The 18,539-nt window shown below is 53.7% G+C and overlaps 1 protein-coding gene across 6 annotated transcripts in view; it reads left to right on the top strand.

Moving 5' to 3' along the window:
• Positions 1–3,960: 3,960 nt before the first annotated feature.
• The window catches only part of LARP1 (La ribonucleoprotein 1, translational regulator), a 43,039-nt gene continuing 28,460 nt past the window's right edge, over positions 3,961–18,539 (top strand). For 2 of the 6 annotated variants that reach the window (XM_074604450.1, XM_074604451.1), the window contains exon 1: positions 3,961–4,404. In XM_074604450.1, coding sequence (XP_074460551.1) covers positions 4,056–4,404 — 349 coding nt within the window. In that variant the 5' untranslated portion in view covers positions 3,961–4,055. Of the gene's footprint in view, positions 4,405–12,318; positions 12,547–13,864; positions 13,976–15,012; positions 15,222–18,539 lie in introns of those variants that run through there. The other 4 variants (XM_074604453.1, XM_074604452.1, XM_074604456.1 and 1 more) reach the window with 4 other exon arrangements.

Consider the following 18,539-nt stretch of genomic DNA (forward strand, 5'->3'; position numbering starts at 1 on the left):
TGGGGTGTTACTTTTAAAATACTCGAGTCCTCTGTGATGGCCACGACGTGCCACCAATAGGCGGGAGGCACCTATGTGGCACTGGGCTTGGGAGGCACCTGCCATGGCAGGGTGACAGGGGCTCGCTGGCAGGGAAACTGTCAGGTTTTCTGAAATTAAAAATGCCCAGTTCGATCTTAGGGCTGTAGCCAGTGACCTGGAGACCCAGGAATGGCTCTGCGCCAGCGTGCCACCTTCTGACGTTTCTCTTCTAGGTGCCCTTTGAAAAGTATCTGCCCTGTGAATGCCAGAGGTAGCCCTGCAGTTTGGTCAGTTGCGCTGCCCTTGCAAGTCCCTCGGGAGCGGGACGATGACACCCCATTGGGCTCACTGGAGGGTGGCACTGCAGGGCTGCGGCAGGAAAATTTGCCCAACCTTGAGCGCGTCATCCCTGTCAGCGTTCCTGCCTGGCAGGATTCACGGAGCAGTAACGACTACAAAGATAAGTCAAAGCATATGACTCAGGATAGGAAGTTTGGGCTTTTCTTGGCAAAATCCCCTTTCTCTTGCAAAGCGTTAAAGGTGCCTGAGCCTTAATATTCTGCCACCTACGTGTAAAGCTTGGGCTTGCATCAACTCACCTCACCTGGGAACAGTGTGACCGGCACTGGCTGGCAGTGCGCGAGCTGGTCCGGAGGTGCTGGGGAAGGAGGAGAAGATTCCCTTTGGAAGCGCACCGCTGGTCCGAGCTGACCACGAGGGCAGCACAACCCGCAGATGCAGGGAACAGAGATGTCACCAAGAGTGTGCTGCAGCCACTGATGGGCATTCAGTCCTTGGGACCAGGCTAGAGCAAACGTAAAACCAGAAACACAGGTGACAGTGATCCCCTGTCCCCAGCGCCTGTCCCCAGTCCCTCTGCTACTTGCTGATGTAGCTGCGGTCGTTTTAAGACCTGAATTGTCTGTCCGGGCTCAGCTCTGGTTTTCATGTTGCTGCTGGAGAGAATAAGGGGGGAAAAGATGTTACCTTTTTTTTTTTCCTCCCCTTTTTTTAATGTTAGTTATTTACAGCACAGCTCACTCAGGAGAAAAATACTCCAGGTTGGGCCACACATACCCCAGGGGTATTGATACCTCCTTAAATGCCAGGCAGTTCAGAAACTGTTATCATAAAGGTGTTTGTTTAAAGTGCATTAGCTAAAAGGTGAAATGTGTCAGTAACTCTGTGTAGACCATCAGCCACCCAGCTGGCTTGGTAGTGTCCTGCCCGGGGCTTTGTGCGGACTGCGGGGGGAGGAAATTAATTGGGCTGAATTGGGCTGAAATGAATTGGGCTCAGAGTGCTCCCCTCGGGCCACAACATGGTGCTCGCATGAACAGAGACAAAATTAGGCAAGTGGAACCCAAGAAAGGGGCTGAGCTACCACCCAAACAGGACGGTGGTGCTAGGGGGTGTATCAGTCACCTCGGCTGCGTTGTGCTTGCCCCCACGCACACCCCTCGCTCCAGGCCCACAAAGGGAGGGTCAGGACCCCAGGTGAGGTCACCAGCCCGGCAGGAATGAAATTGGGAATATTCAGGGCCAGGAGAGACCCAGAGGTGCTCAAAGAGGTTAACGGCCACCATCAAAGCATCTTTAAACCTCCAGGCCAGAGTCAAAGTAGCCAGGCACCTGTGATAAATACACGAGCCACATATTAAATAAATAAACTGTTGTACACAGAGCAAGGGAGGTGGGGAGCTCCTGCCCAAGTCACTGCTGGGTGGCTGCTGGTGCCAGTGGAGGAGTTTTCCTGGAGATTGCTTCCTCGGAGCCTGCCGGGCCGGCACGGGGCTGGGAGGCAGCACCCAGAGCTGCTCGGTGTGGCCAGGGCAGGCACGGGGACACGTCTGGGGTGAAGGATGAGGCGGAGAAGCAGGCTTGAGGATGACGGTTAGGTGCTTTCATTGAATTTGGGGAAAGCAGAGCTAGATTGCTTCCTGGTGAATTGTGCCGCAGAAATGCAGTGACTTCTTGGCTACTTCTCAGCAAGTGCCTGGAGCCAAGGAGCAGAATATCCCAGTGCCGCAGATGCTGGGCAGAGCAGGAGAAGATGGGTCCAGCAGAGGTGAGGACACCGAGGGAGGAGTGGGGCACGTGGAGGTTGCTAGACACGGCCAGTGTGTTTGCACCATCTGGAGATGGTTCACACTCAGCTTCCCTTCACGCGAAGGACGGGTGTTTGAGAGCTGAGCAGCCAAGGAGATTTGTCCCCGTGGCTGATGCAGAAAGGTTGCACGGACACTTCCCTTTCTCTCCCCCTGACCCATGCATTTATTTTCTAACATTTAAAACTCTGCCGAGGTTTGGCCTGGCTGGCCACCGAGCGAGTGCGGAGGGTGAGACTCCCCCAGCTCCCTCCTGCCTGTCAGCTCTGGAGCCAGTTTGGCTCTCAGCCACCGCGGGCTCCTTCCCGCTCACGTGGCAGGCAGAGCAGCGTCCCGAGGGGACCCAGCGGCAGGAACGCTGCGCCCCAGCTGGGGGACGGGACAGGGACCCCGCTGGGCTGCATGTCCCTGGCTGCACCCACCTTCCTCAGCCAGCGATGAGCTGCGCTCCCCACACAAGGACCCGCTTCTAGAGAGAGTAAAGGTGCCCAAACCTTGGTGTCCCACCAGGGAAGGTGGCTCAAACCCATGGGAGTTGTGTGGCCCCTGAGTGGTGTGAGGAGCACAGTGAACCCCCAGCAATCAGGGGATTGGAGTACGGTGTTATTGCACGTCAGGTGTCAGAGCATCCCCTTGGGACGTTCAGCCAGGCCAGCAGCTGGATCTTCTGCAGTTTTATATAAACTTCCTTTTGGAATTTTACCAGCCAGATTCTTAAATGTATTTGGGATGTGGCACACGCCGGCAATCCCCGAGGCTGCGACACGTGGGGGTGCGCCCTGAGCCAAGAGGCTGGGTACCAAGGGATGCAGGGAGCAGGACGGTCTCAGTGGAGCATCCCTGACAGCCTGAGACTCAGCTGCCAGACCCTTGATGCTGTTGCCCTTCCAAACGGAATGCCGAGCTCGTGTTTGTCTCGCACCCTCCTCTTCCCTTCTAACAGCTCTGCTGTGAAATCAGCTTTTCATCCTTCTCCACACACCATCAGCTGGGAGCTACGCCTTCAGTGCTGTGTCACTCTGCCGGGTCTCCATCGGGATTTGCACGGATATCTCACCGGGGCTGCAGGACACGCCGGGGCTTACAGACGGACCTTTCTGGGGACAAGTGGGGCGGCGTGCTCGCTGATACAGAAAAGGCCGGGAGAGGCTTGTGATCAATAAAAAAGGCGCCGACTAAGGGACAGTGTGAATTAGATGGGTCGTGGCAAATGGCATCGGCAGTGCAGGCTGCATGTAAATGTGTGTAATTTGTGTGCACTTGCACACAGGGTTTGGACCCTCTGCCTTGCTGGCCGAAAGAATTAGGGGACAAAAATCGCTAGTGACAACGACAAGCGAGCGATACCCCCATCAGCTGGGGACCGATCAAATACGTAAATCTGAACCTCCTCAGACGAAGGTTGGTGGGGTTTGCCGGCCTCAGGACAAAGTCGGGGAGTGTCCCTGGGACAGGGTTATTCCCTGTGGACACGCACCTTCCTGTTGGAGACGAAACCACCCGCATCCCGGTTGAAGCTCCCCGGTTCACACCTCCGCACTCGCCGTCTCGGGGACACCGGGGCTCCCCGGTGCGTTCCGCATCGGGGAGCCCCGGTGCCCCCGAGCCGGCACTGGACCCCTGGAACCGGAGCGGGGCCTCCCCCAGCGCGGCGGAACGGGGCCGCGGCCCCTTTAAGACGGCCCCCCACCTCCAGCCCCGAGCCGGGCGTTGCATCAGGCACGTGCGCGCCGCCGGCCGGCCCCGCGGGGGCGCGCCCCCGGCCCCGCCCCGCCCCGCCCCTCCCCTCGCCGGCGGCGCGCACGGGGCTGCGGACGGGGCCCGGCGCGGCGCGCGCGCCCCCGCGGCAGTCGCGTGGTCCCCGCGCGTCTCCATATTGCGGCGGCGGGGCTCGGGGAGTTCCCCCGGCGGGGCGGGGGCGCGCAGATGGCGACGCAAGTGGAGGCGCTGCTGCCCGGCGCCCCTCCGCTGCTGGCCGCCGAGGAGCGCGCCCTGGTGCTGAAGCCGCCGCAGGACGGCGGGCGGGAGAAGGGCGAAGCGCCCATGGGCCCCGACGGCGGGCCGGCGGCGCCGCGGCCGCCCAGCGCCAAGCAGCAGAAGGAGGAGAGCAACAACCAGGAGAAGGAGAGCCTGCTGAGGGCGGGCGGCGAGGTGGAGGACGGCGGCGAGGCGGGCGGAGCGGGGCGCCGGGAGTTCATCGAGGCCCCGCCGCCCAAGGTGAACCCCTGGACGAAGAACGCCGCCGCGCCGGCGGTGAACGGGCAGTCGCCTCCCGGTGGGTGCCCGGTGTGGGGATAGAGGTTGGCGGCGGGCTGGTGGTGGTGGTTGGGGGGGGGGGGGGGTGGTTGCGCCGCCGACCGCGCCCCGGCCGGCCGCGCCATGCGGCACGGCGTGGGGACGGCGCCGCGCCCGCGGCCTGCCGGCGAGCGGGGCCGCGGCCGGCCTGAGGGGAGCGCGGCGGCGGGGGAACGGGGCGAGTGGCGGGTGGGTGTGTGAGGGGATGGGGGGGGGATCGGTGGAAGTAGGAAGCGGCGACGCCGTCCGGGGCCATGAGGCGGGGAGCGCGTGTGCGGGGGAGGGGAGCGCGGCCCGGGCAGCGGCCATGAGGCGGCGGCGGCGGGGCGGGGGGAGGTGGGGGACGCTGAGGGCCCGGCGGCGGGGCCGGCCGTGAGGCGGCCGAGGCAGCGCGGCGGGCGGGCAACGCGGCGCGGCCACCCCCCCCACCCCCCCCCCGCCTTCCCCCTCCGCTCCCAGCATTCCGCCGCAGCGCAGGCAACGTGGTCGCTTCCCCGGGCGCCGCCAGCCTGCGGCTTCCCCCTGGGAGGGGAGCGAGGCCCGGCCACCGCTGCTCCCTCCCCTGCCGCCACCACCAACGTCCACCCCCTCCCGACACACACAGCCGCGATGGGGCCGTTCCCCGGCCCGCGGCCTGGCGCTGCCCACGTGTGCGGCGGCGGCGGCGGCTCCCCCGGCGCGCAAGGCCTCGCCGCCTTTCTCTGCCGACTCATGGCGGCGGGGCCGGGGGCTGCGGCGGCGGGTGGGGGCTGTCAGCGGCGAGGCGTGCGGGGCTTTGCGGGGGTGGTGTGGTCGGCGTGCGTGTGTGTGTGTCCCAAAAAGGGGATTCGCGTGGGGAAGGAGAGGGGATGGGGCGACGCTTGTCCACATCGCGTCGGTGACCCGCTGCTGCCGTCAGCAAAGGCTGAAATCGCAGAGCACCATTTCCTCGGGAGTTGGGATGGGTCCTGCTTCTACCTGCAGGTTGCCGCTCCCACCGGCTTCCAGTGAATCGGTGCAAAGAGGAAAACATAGAAGTTTGCACTAGGCGTCTTGTTTGGGAAAGACTTAATTATTTTTCCAGCCTCCCCTCTGTTAACTCCAAAATCATGCTGCCATATGTGACATTAGATTCCCTGTTACCGTATGTGCTAGTGTTTTGCAAGAAGTGTTACAGCCTAGCGTGATGATTCATCAGAGGTATTGATCTTTGGAAGATGGACAGCTCTGCAGTTTCCACCTGGAAAGCTGTCACCTTAATGGGGAGCATAGGGGTGAAGTTAATTGTGCCAGGTAAAAGTCTATGTTCCAATTGTTTGGTGGTTTGTTATTGTATGCACCAACAGAAGCAAAGCTTAACAAAATCCAGGGCAGCATTGCTGTCTGCATTTGCCTCTTGTGGTATGACATAAAACTGGTCACATCGCTCCTTTGTGTGAAAGCAGCACTCCATCGCACTGCCTTTTCGGGTAACAGTCCCTAGAAATAAACCAAAAGATACAAAACCACAAGATGGAACGTTCCTGTTTCAGGCTCATGTCTAAGGCGTGTCCAGATTCGTTACCAGGCCCGTTGCAAAGGTGGGTGACTTGTCCACGTAAGCAGAGACGAGGCGTTCTGCCCCATACAAGGAGGGGGCCCTTGCAACTCCTGAGATGATTTTTTTGAGGGAGTGTGTCGGTAGCATGTGCGTCCTATGGTAGGGTAAGGGAGTAATGCTGCAACAGCCGGACTTTTCGCAGGCCCGGCACGATTGTCCCAGTATTCCCAAAGGTGTTTAAATAATGGAATTGGTTAGCAGAGCCGTTTTGGGATGCTTGGCAGCAGTGACCAGTTCCTGCAGCGCCCCAGACGCTGCCGCTTGGCTCTCCTCTCTTGGGGCATTGTTTCTTTTGCTGCCTGTTCGTTAGCAGAAAAGAAAACGTGTAAAATAAACACGGCTGGCGAACTCCCACGAGAGGCAGGCTGGCAGCTGACCTTGCTTGGCGGTCCTTTGCCCAAGTACCTTCTTGTAGAGTTTGCAGGCTCCTGTCGTCTCTTCGCTGCTTTGGGTGGAGGATTGCATTTGGTGAATGCTTACAAAAAAAGGTCTGGAGCGTGAGTTTTTTGTGAAGGATGGTGCTGGTGAGGTGAGTTGCCATGTTGCAGTGACCTCTGGGGGGGATTGCCTAAGGAAAATGACTCCTTTGGACACTTGAAGTGGATTGAGAGCTTTTAAACTCTGGAGAGGCACCACTGGATGTTTTTGGGTTTTCAGCAGAGCTTAGAAAACCACGTCTCAGGATCCCGCAGTGTTCCCAGGGCAGTGCTTGTGTGCTGGAGATACTAAATGTTTCCAGCCCTCATCCTGCCAGAGGTAGTGAGGAGACCAAGGAGCCTAGTGAGGACAGCCCTGTAAAGATAAAGGGATCCCTCTGTGACTTGTTTTACAGGCTTTGAAAGCCCTAATTTTTTATAATGATTATATTAATTATAGACCCGTGGAGCAGATTTAATGGACAAGACCTACTCCTTAGGTGTTCACCCATTCTGTAATGGTTTGTGTTGGAATTGTTTCTTATAAATGTAAAGGCATTGAGCTCTGGCCCAGAGAAAACAGAGCAGCCTTCAACATCTTTGAGTTTCTGCTGTCTTTGTCAGAATATGGATAGGGAAGAGCTTAACAAATCCACGTCTGGTTGTTTTGAACTGTTTGACTCACTGCAGCTGGGAAAGTTGAATGCATCGGGGGGCTGATGTAGGGAACTGAAGAACAGTGTCCTTGTTTGATGGATTAGGATTTGTCTTCAGAAGTTGGTTTCTTGCGTACCTGCTGCAGCATTTTTACGCTCCAGGTTGGCAGTGAGGTCCATAATAGGGTGTTTGAGAGTAAATGTTTCTCCTTTTTCAGGAAGGAGGACTATTGAAGCAAAGCCTCTCCTTGCTTCTTAACCCCTCCTCCCAAAAGCACAACGCCGTGGCAGTAAGTGGAGCAACCATTAGATCGAGTTAGACAACAGCGATACTGCTGATGCTGTAAACGGCGGCTGACGCTCAGCTGGAGTGGCACACCAGAAAATCTTCCCTGGTGCCTTGGCAAGATCTGTGTTACCTTTCTATGCGTGTGCGTTTCAGAGCTGGGGTACAAGAGCTGAGGGGACCCTTTGAGTCCTGAGATGACACACGGTCCTGTCCTATGTGGCAAGGTTTGTGCTTGACACTGCTTGCTACTGGTGAGGGACTCCGGCAGAGCTGGTAATGATCCCTCATTTTTACTCTCTAATGATCTAGAAACGAGGTCTGAGTGACAGTCCCCTTGTTATTGTATGTTCTCTTCTTATCATGTAAATAAATGCAGCCAGCAGCCTGACTGGCGAAGGCATGATGGTAGTGTGTGTGTCTGCAGTAACGAAGGAAACATATTCTGGCAAAACCAGCTTTGCGCTTTTGGCTATAAACCAAATTCAAAGTATTTTTTCAAATTCTTCTATAGAGAAGTGTGGCTCGCAGTTAAGACAGCTCGACCTTCTGGAACATGTTGTACTCCTCCACTGTGCCCTGCACCAGGGCTGGTGCTGATGCAAGCATTGGTGCAGACAGGTGTTAACAGCACCCCGTTTTGAAAACCTGCTGGATTTATTTCAAGAAATGTTGCATCAAGGCACTTGGCACTTCTTAATTTTTAAAGCCATTTACATCTTGGAAGTGGGAGCACGCAGGTCTTAATGGCTGGCACTGCAATTGCCAAGCTTTGCCTGTGCTAACTTTTATGCCAGTTTTCGTTCTTGTTGCAAGCACTCAGCTGGGAAAAAGTGGCGTATTTCCTAGTGGAGATGCAGGAGGTGTTTTAATTTCTTGAGTAGAGTGTCTTGCTTGCCACTTGGCAAACGGACTTGGGCGGATAAGCAGTACTTTCCAGAAGGCACACCTTAGTTGCTAGCAGCAAGCAGCAGAGGTTAGCTGACTATTGTTCAGAGAGAGAGCGTGGTGCTTTATGCCAGAGCAGAGCCTGGGTTGGCTACCGGTACTGAGGAGAAGGCAGGGGAAGATTCATTAGCTTCTCACCCCTCGCTGACTAACTCCCCATAGGGCTTTCCTTGAAACCAGCCTCCAGTACAGGAGATAAGATGCATGGGAAGCTTATTTTACCTTTGGCACTTCTTTGCGTTCAGAGTAGGTGCGCGCATCTGCCTGCTTGGGTATCCAGCTCGGCAGCGCTGCACACACCTATTTCCAAAGTGTTGTTGGGCAATTCTCGCTCTGTCGTGGCATGTAATTGTGGAGCTCTCCTGGCCGTTTGTTGCAACAGAGCTGCTATCGCAGCAGGAATCCTTCCCCCCTCGACCACTCCAGGTTTCCTCTCTGAAATACTGTTTTGTTCTGATCCCACAACTTGCGTTTGGGTAACTCTTCCCATCTTGTTGGGGAGGATGAGGGTAACTGGAACTTGCTGCTCCAAAAAAAAAAAAAAGGCAAAACCGTAAAGTTTGGTGTTTTCCCTCCCCCGCATACCTTTGCCCTTCAGCTTTGTGCTGGACCTTTGCCCTGTTCTGCGCTGTTTGTTTCGGGAAGGCTGGGGAATGCGGTGCAGCTCCTGAGAGCTGACTCACTGGCCCTGTTTGCTGGGCTTCAATGCTCACTTCTGCTGCGACCTCCGGTTCCAGGTTGCCAGGTCCGAGGCATCGCTGAAGGTTTCTCACCGACCACCTCCTTACCCTCACAACTCTTCTTTTAAGCTGTTTATTGCCTGTGGGGCCATGAGGGTTTCCATCAGGATTGCATCTGGGATCGCAAGGTTGGGCAGCAGAAGGACTTGGGTCAGGTGTGAAGACAAATCGAGTGCAAAAAAGCAGGGCTGGGAATGGGGGCACTGGGGCTGCAATGCTGTGCTTTCCCTTCCAAATTATGACACCTTATCCTTTCACTGTGTGCTCAAATAGCGTGAAATTATCCTCAGGGGAATGCCAAATGCTGACTTGGATAGAGTTAAGTTGCTCTTTGCATGCTTGAAACTACTTTGTAATGAATCTCCGACACCACCTCAGTGGTAGTGCTTGTTTGGCTAAATAAGGAGCGGGCATTTTAGTAGAAAGCCATGCTGTCTAGACCAGGTTGAATATTTTAATCCTTACAGTTAGTACAGCTGCAAACAGCAAGGGTTTAAAAAACCCAGTCATCTTAATGAAAACTTAAATACACTTGAATACTACCAGAGGATTGTGGTGTCCTTTATGGTGGTGCACCTCTCAGAGGAGCTCAGCTCCCATCTCAGTAACCAAGTAAACGGAGATATGGTGGCCTCACTGTAGATCTGGCAAATAGCCGATAGGAAAGCTAGAAAGGCTTTTTCATCTGCTCTTAGCGTAAGTCCGGTTGGGAGTGGTGAGCTTTGTTCGTTCCCAACCACAATATGCATTTACATTATGATCTTTAAAATGTTATTTATCCTCTGGTCGTTTTGGCATTGGAACCTTTACTGATTTCCTTCCGAGGGCTGAAGCCTCCACGCTACTGGCTCTGTCAAATCCCTGGCTTGCTGTGTGCGCAGGGAGCTCAGGGAAAGCGGTGGTGCAACCTTGGTGGTACCTGCTGGGTGCTTTTATGATGGTAATGCCGTCTAGGTAGAGCTTTGCATGGGCAAGAAGTCATCATCTGGGGTTGGGTAAAGCTCTGGGTGCTCTGTGTGGATGCGTGGTCTCTGGCATGGCCAGCTCTGCATTTGTCCCTTTCTTTGCTTCAGACCGGGCTTCAGTTCCAAACTCATTCTGCAGGTCCAGGTCCTTGTTAGTGATCTCTGAGTGGAGTCTGAGAGACTCTTCTCCTTGCATTGAAATAACTGGCGAATCTGAACATCTAGGAGCAAATGATACAGCTGCATGACTTGAGCTGGTCAAAGGAGAGGTAAAAGAGAGGCTTCGAAGAAGTTAACGCAGTGCTGTAAGAACTTAAAGCAGCTACTTGTGTATTTAGGCAATGATAATTGGTGACCAGAACAAATAGGAACTGAATTTGGCCTTGAATAAATCAATTACCAGACTTTGTGGGGAAAATCCTGGGTGAGGGTCGGTCTGAATTGCTTGGCTGAAAAGGGAGGTGGGTGCGCACGTGAAGGTCCCGTGGCCGTGGAGTAAAAACCGGCACAAGGCATTTGGTGCAAATAGGTTTGCTGATGGCAATTCTAATACTGCGCAAGATACAAGTTTAGTTTTTTTTGGGAAGGGTTGTGGAAACGGTGGTCAAGTCAAGTGTCAACATGTTTCTAAACAAAGGCTCATCCTGTAATTGCAGGTTCCCAGAAGATCCTCCTAACTGAACTTCCCTTTATCAGAGCGTGTGTTTGTGCTGCAGTTCGGGGGGCTTCTGTGGGCAGGCCTGGGTGGATTGATTGCCTTTTCTGAGCGAATCGGTGTGTGATGTGTTGTGGCTCTGGTGTTTTCAGTGTTGCACTGGTCTGCTGGTGCCAGCTGAGCTGCAGGAGCCGTCCTTGGGAAGTCTTCTGGCCCAGCTTCGGTGTGACACTCGCTATGGATTTTGCTTGGATCAAGAGCTCTTCCTGCAGCATTAAAGCTACGTGTGCTGGGGGATATTCTGCTGTGACATGCAAGGAGAAGGGAGGAATGGCTGTGAACTGGCTGATCTAATACCTGCATCATCAGTGGTTTACCTTCAGTGTCCTTCTGGAGCAAAGCTGACTTAGGAGCTGCAGCTTGCCTCTACACTTTGTGTGTTGCAGCTCTGCGGTGGTTGTGATTTTATTTTTGCTTTCTTGTTTTGACTCATTCTGTTCGTTTACATGGTCACAAGTCGGAAGGGTTGGTAGAGATCTCTGCTGCGGATAGCTTGGGGCTGACAGTGTGTGGGAGGTGGCCATGGTGGCCCTGGCTGGGTTGGATGCTCTGGCATGATGGGTCAGGTGGAAGCTTCTGTTTGCTTTAGAAGTGGTCAGTGGAGGTGACTGTTGGTGTGACTGAGCTCTATTAGTGCTGCTCAGTCTGCTTCTGGTGGCACTCAGAGGTGACACAGACTTGGTCTAGAAAATGGCACACCAGTTCCCTCCGGAGCGTGCATGGCACGCACAACGTGCTGGCGGGCACAGCTTGCTGCAACCTGTGCTCCTGGGGAACCACGTTCGCTTCCTGCTGGGCATCCCTTGAAGTGGCGGCAAACAGGTCTGTGACCTACTGCTTTAGCAGGCAGAGCTGGCCTGTGACCTGGCCACATGCCCACAGGTGCCTCTCTCCACTCCTGACTTGTTCCCCAAAGTGGCCCTGGCGTCTGGTGGGGGCCCAGGAGAGGCATCCCTGCCCGATGAGGAAGGTGGTGGAGGAAAAGCATCTCTGGTGGGGCCCAGGAGAGGCATCCCTGCCCCACAAGGAAGGTGGTGGAGGAGAAGCATCTCTGGTGCTCCACAGCGTTACTTGTTTGGTCTCTGGCAGGCTCTGCAGAGATCCCTTGGTGACAGTGATAGCCAGGGGGACAATGGGGAGAGATGGGAGCTCGGATGGGGCTTGTGAACCTCACGTGTCCTTGACACACGAGGCAGAGTTAAACCATGACTGGAAAGCTGGGCGGGGGGTCGGAAATGGGCTGCGTGTCCTCCCCGCTGGGCGCCGGTACAGCCAGAGGTGCCGTGGGAGTCCAGTGCCCCTCTGCTCTTCCCAACCCAGGTCCGGGGGTGCAGCCCCGCTGGCTGGGGGGGCGGTGGGAGGAAGCGGAGCCGGTCCCGAGCACACCAGCACACCACCGAGCACGTTTTTCCAGCTGAGCGGCGGCATGTGCCGCGCTCCTGCAGTGACTCTGCAGTCTGCAGGGCATGGCTGCGCTGGAAGGGATCCGCCGGCGAGAGGGAGGGCACAGGGGGCTGCTTATCTCTGCTTCTCCTTTCCTGGTAGTCATTTGACTTCTTCAACTCGCCCGCCAGATGCGTGTGTGGAAAGAACTGAGAGTTTTCAGGGCTAGATAAGTTAGGTTTTAAGAAGTCTGAAACACTGGCAAAAGAGGTGAGTTTTTCCTGACTGAATATGTGGGGAAACAAGTATGAAATTGGAAAAGCCACAAAAATGAGGAAAGGGCAGTAGAGTTTTGTTGAGGGGAAAGTAAAAGAAAAGGTGTGTGAGGAGATTGGTGTCTTACCCGCCTGGTAACTCGGAGGTGCTGCCGGAAGGTGGGTACGTTGCTAAATACTTAGCACTGTCTCTGAGCAGATTATTTGTAATATATATTCAGCCTTCACAATAAATTTACTCTACTTTTTTTTTTTCCTTTATAACTGTGCTTTTGAAAGCTTCTGGCCAGTGGTGCAAATGAGTGATTGTTAATTTACCAAATGTTAGTTACCGGACTATCTGGTTTGTGCACTTACAAGATGATGAAGCTAGTGATGAAGTGAGAGTTTATGGTTAATAAGCAACATTCAAATGTTTGATAAGCCAGCATTCACTTCAAACTACATGAAATTAATTTCTTCAGATTCTCCAAGGTCAGATCTTCTTTTTTTGTATTAAATGTTGCAAAAGAAGTACTGAGTTTATTCCTGCAAGACACTTAGGATTCTCACTATAATAGTTTTATACCTTTACTGTAGCCTTTCTAAATAGTCTCAAAGTCAGTGTAGCTCAGGAGCAATGTCTGTTTATGTCGAGTTTCCCGGCCTCACAGAACAAACCTACTGAAAATAAAGACCATAATAAAAAATAACAACACTCTTGGCCTCATCTAGCACAAAAAAAGATACTTAAAGGAGTGAGCACTTCACTCTACCTGTGTACCTCCAGATGGGCTCATGTTGGCAAGGCAGTGCAAGCGGGCAAGTAAAAGGAAAAGCAGAGGAAAGAATTAAGTGTAAAGAATGGCACCAGTATGCAGGGTGCTGAGAAACTATGTGACTGTACCAGCAGATGCTAAAATGTGAAGAAATGCATCCCAAGAATGTTGTTAGGGGTTTTTACTCTGACTGAAATAGTAGTGATAGGATATTTGTGCACGAGATCCCACCCAGCAAGACAGAAAAGCGAATCACAGAGGTGTCTCCACCATGTGCTCAGATGACAAAGCATGAGACTTTGCTGGCTGTAATCATATTAAATTTCATTTCCCAACTCTCAGCTAAACCTTGGGAGCTTGGGGGAATACCTAATATGATCTAATGCATCTTCTGAGTGCTCAGAAATCCTCTGTCACTGCGGAGGGTCTTGCACTGAGCTGAATGAAAGGGGGACTGATTTCTTTTTGGCTTCCCAATCTCAGGTGAACTCTTCTGGCTTCCCCCCCCCCCCTTATTTTTTTTTAATCTGAGAATTACAGATGTGATATTGCATGCTGTGCAGGGAGGAATTTGCTGTAAGTGACCCGCCCTTTTAAAATGTAAAATTAAACCTGTAAGTACAACTGTGAAGATGATTTGGAGGAGACATGGCAGATTACAGGCAGACAGCACTCTTAACTTCAGCTGGAGCTGAAATCTGAGTTCATCTAATTAACAGCACAGAAGTGGAACCAAGCAAGAATGGAGTTTGGAGGGTGATTGAAGAAGCTGTGCGTTTGATTAAAACCAACCAGATAGCCTGGACCGGAGGGGGGGAGCATCTCAGACTGTGAGTCTGATGATTTCTAATTCAGTTAAGAGATTTAATTATGTTGTCTTCACTGTGCTGCCTTGTGTATCCTACAGACCCCCTGCTCTGCCCTCTGCCTGCAGCCGTAAGGTGGAGAGAGCCTTGCAATTTTCAGTTCCTGTGGTTTTCACAGGGATTTGTGGCATCCCTGCCTGATGTTATGGGGCATGACCATGATACTGGCGCTCTTGAGGCGATAGGGGGGGATCCTGTTTCATGGAGAGGCTGGATTTCTGGTTAATTTTTGGTAGATTTCCTCTGTAGGGAGAAGGATCTGTCTTGCTCCTTATTGAGCTGTCCTTAGGCAAAGCTTTGCTGTGGTGTCTGAGGCTGCCTGCCCTTGATGTACACGCAGAAAAGTGCGTTGCAGAGCAGCATGCGATAACCCTGTCCGAGGGAAACCCTGTCCTGTATCAGTCTCCGTAGTGTGGGGTCCACTTGGCTTCTGAGCCTCACCAAAATGATGCCTATATTTCAACAAGAGTCTCTGAGGCATGTTAATTTTGCTTGATCATGCCTGAAATTTTGCTGCCTGTTCAATATCCAGTAGCTTAAAGAACAATTTGGGGAAGGTGACTGTGATCACTGGGCCCAGGCTCATGTAGGGTTGGTCTCCTGGAAGGCTGGAGGCTTCCAGCAGTGTCAGTTCAGACTTACTGGTGATTAAAGGATGTGAGGCAGAGAGCTGGGTCGCACCAGCTGCTTCACGGGAACAGCAATCAAGCACCTTTAATGTGCCTTGTGCTATCTCTGCAGCTTTTTGTTGGGTGTGTGATTAGGAGTGTTAGGACTGATGCTTAGAGAAGCAGTGCTTTGCTGCTTCTCCATTTCAGAGATGGGGGGAAGGGGTTAACGGGAGAGAACACCCAGTGTTTGTTTTCTCCAGTGCAAGCACTGATAAGTGGATGGGAGAAAAAACAGCCGTGACCTTACAGTTATTCCTTGTGTGCCTGCGCATATGTGAGTGTTGGATTCGCAGGACTGTCTGTTTCGAGAGCTCTTGTTTTTCTGGTCAGGCTGACCAGATGCATTCCCCAGAACCCTGTTGGCATCTCTGGTGCTCAGAGAAGAGACCTGGAGCCCCTTCCAAGCGGATCTCTGAAAGGTGCTTTTGCCGGACACAGTGCCGGTCCCACTGGTGACCGTGCGTTCAGCCGGAGTTGCAGCCCTGCCTGGTCAGCTCTGCTCCCCTTCTGTCTAGAAGAGACTGAACGTCGGCATTAAGGTACTATTTAAGTTTAGTGTGTGGCGTGAAGTTAAAGCTAGGGAGCTATCTTGGACAGACAATGCTCTGATTTTGGAGTAGGTGATTTTTTTTCCAGGGGTGTTACTCTTCCAGCTCAGTGATGCTGGAACTCTTCATCCCTTTCAACTCCGTGAACTTAACAGGGGCACTCCAGCTGAGCTTTACTAAAACCGTGGTCATTTATACACTGAAAACCTCTTTCAAGCATTTATTTTCACATGGTTTGTGGGAAATTGATGTCAAAGTTCACACTGCCTGCAGCCAGTGTAGCTGATGGGGGTGTCTGAGAAGGATCCAAGCCTCTCCTCTGGATGGAGAGCAGAAAACCACTTACTGGGGTCTAGTGTTCTGGATACCCTTGCAGAGAAATGGATTTGGGAGCCGATAAATGCTTCTGTAGCTTTTTGTCTTTTTCTTGCACGGACTTTATTGGTGTCTTAGGACCTAACCAACGTCAGGTTAGGGTTGATCCATCTGTCTTGAGCTTCACCACCTCTTTGAGCGGGTAAAGGTACTTTTTATTACAGTAGCTGAGCATTTTTAAGAGGCATGGGAAGTCTTTGCCTGGACCTGGCAGTTGAGGAGGGTTGGGAAGATCTGGGTGGCTGAGAGCCGGACCCTCCCCGAGCCTGCTTGGCAGGTAACGAAGGAGGGGAGCAGGAAGCAAGCAAGATCTCAGGAGGGGCTTAATTGGCCATGCTAATCTTTGGGTTTGGGGTTTCTTGCTTTGCTACTTTTTCCTAGCAGACCTCGCCCCCTTCCCTGCTGAGCGTTGCTTTGAAGAGGCCTGTAACTGTCTTGGGAACCTGTGCAGACACTGCCTTGCCCTCTGAGGGGGAGCCAGGTGATAGAGATTTGAGCTGAAGTGTTGCCTGGGGACTGAGAAGAGATTCAAGCAGCACTGGTCTCCTTGCAGCAGATGCTGGACTATGTAATTTGGACCCTTTCCCTGTCTGTGCTGTTTGCACTGGGAGGATTGCCATCGTAGCCGGAGGAGCAGAACTGAATTGTCCCCACCGGGCGGCAGGTCAGGTTAGGAGGAGAGATCCCCAGCAATCCTGCTGTCCGCCAGCATTTCCCTTCCCTGTCCCTCTCCTGGACAGCCAGCGCAGCCCTGCAGCTTTCGAGCCATCACGACCAAGTTCTGGTCATGTCTCTGCTGCTGAGTCCCTGCGTGACCTTGGAGAGGTCATTTTTTTTATGCTGATGTCCAAGTCTTTTGTCTGCAAAATGTGGAGGATGATTTAGTTTCAACTTCATGGGTCGAATGCCAGAACAAATCAGCTGGTGTCTTCCTGTGGCAGTGGCAGTGTGGATGAACCCCATGTCCCGCTGGGAGCAGCTGAGGATCGTGCCATCACGTACACTTGTACCCGTGCATGCAGCGGAGCAGCTCTTGCTCAGCACACCGGTGCAGTGGTACCAGTCAGTGTGCTTTGGTGACTGGCAGGTGACATAAAGCGCACTGAGGTCATTTCCCCCCCATTTGGAGAGCAGAAGGGTGACTGGGGGTGGTGCAGGGAGCTGTTTCTCGCTGGTGCTCAGCCTGTGGCCGTGCTGCCCCTCTTGGCAGTTACAGCTGCGGGTTGCTGTAATAACGAGTCAGCATTTCTCTTGCGTCAGGACTAATGAGCTGCTCTTCAGTTGCTGCTGCCTGGGCCGGGAAGAAGCAGCATCGGTGGTAGAAAGGCGGGTGCTGGTGGCCGGGGGGCTGGGGATGGGCAGCGGGTGGCGGGGGTCCCTTCCCAGCTGTAGCTCCTGAGCAGGGAGAAGGCAGGCTTCCTGCGAGGGCGTTTGGATTCGGCACTGAAGCGTGGCTGGTAGAGGGCCTTGCTGGCAGCGTGCTTCTGCTGTGAGTGGAGGAGCAATGGAGGGGAAATGTGGGCTTGTAAATGGGGTAGCCTTTCTGGACCTGTCCCAGATACCTGAATAGCAGCAGTGGCCAGGTAGCCCCTGGGGAGGGGGTATATGTGTGGATGCATCAGCTTTTCTCTTTAAATGCCCCATTTTAGCATACAGTCTCCTGCATTTAAAAATACCATCAGGCAAAAATTGGGATTCTGTATCCAGCACCACCTAAAATAAGGATGACTGCCCTGGATTTGGTTATGTCTCCTGGGCTTTTTGTGCAGCAACTCTGGATATTGGTGTTCAGAGCAATCGCCTCTGTATGGCGTCTGCACCCTCGTGTGACAGTCCTGAAGGGGATGCTCCGCACCCATCCCGACATCCTGCTGTCTGCAGCACGCACCCGTGACCTCCTCCTCACTCCTTCCTCCACCCCAGTTTGCTGATAACAGGGCGACTCATGAAACATGGTTTCCGCTGAGATGTTGTAGGCTGTATGGATAATGTACAGGGCTGAGTAGGATGGTAAAGAACTTGGGAAATACTCAGCTTGGCAGAGACTGGGGCTGCAATGAAGAAGGGATCGCTGGTGCCTGTGGTGATTATAATCCCTCTGTTTAGGCACCAGTTCATTCTGCTTTTGGGTTCATGCTGTGAAACAAAAGTGTCTGCATGTAAGAAGGGGAAGGAAACGCGAGACCACGAGGCCCAAACTTCATGGGTCTTCCTTGCTTGCGTCGCGATACTGTTACTTCTTGCTCCTTGCCATTTGGCTGCCTCGTGGCTATTTTGTATTGGCCCAGTGGGGTGGTCTGGATTTGTCTGGGGGGTGTGGTGGAGGCAGGGGCAGAGCTGCGGGGCTCCCCCATAGGGAGAGCCCGCTGCTGGGCAGGTGGCTGGTCAGATGGTGGAGAGATGCTGTGGAGCATTGTCCTCCGCAGCATCTGGCCTGTGTCGGGATACCTGGCATCGGGATGCAGGTGGAAAGGGGTGTGTGTGTTGGTGGGGCCGGTTTGCTGACTTCGGCTTTCTGTGTTGGGGCTTTGCTTGGGCAAAATCACAGCCTGGTCTCCGTCGCATTTGATTTTCACCCTTGGGAGCATTGGGAAGGGAGCTGACCTGGCCAGGCAGCCTCAGTCCTGCAGTACACTAGATGGGCTCATTGGAGTGCAGCCCTAGGGCTTTATCTTTGTCCTGCCAGCCACGCATATTTCTGCCTCCTTCCCCACCATGACTTTCTTGGGAAAAGAAATCGCTGCCTGATTTAGCCTTCTCTTGGGCACTGCAGGTGCTGCCCTTAATTGGCAGGCTAATTTCTAATCTAGTCACTTGTGCTTGCAAGGGAAGAAGATGTCCCAAAGGGTCATCGTGCCTGGCAGTCCCTGACCAGCCCTGCCTCATATGTGTCCTCCCAGCAACCCTATTTTTCATATGAGCAAGTCCTGCAGG

This window comes from Larus michahellis, chromosome 11 (assembly GCF_964199755.1).
Source record: "Larus michahellis chromosome 11, bLarMic1.1, whole genome shotgun sequence".
NCBI lineage: Eukaryota > Metazoa > Chordata > Aves > Charadriiformes > Laridae > Larus > Larus michahellis.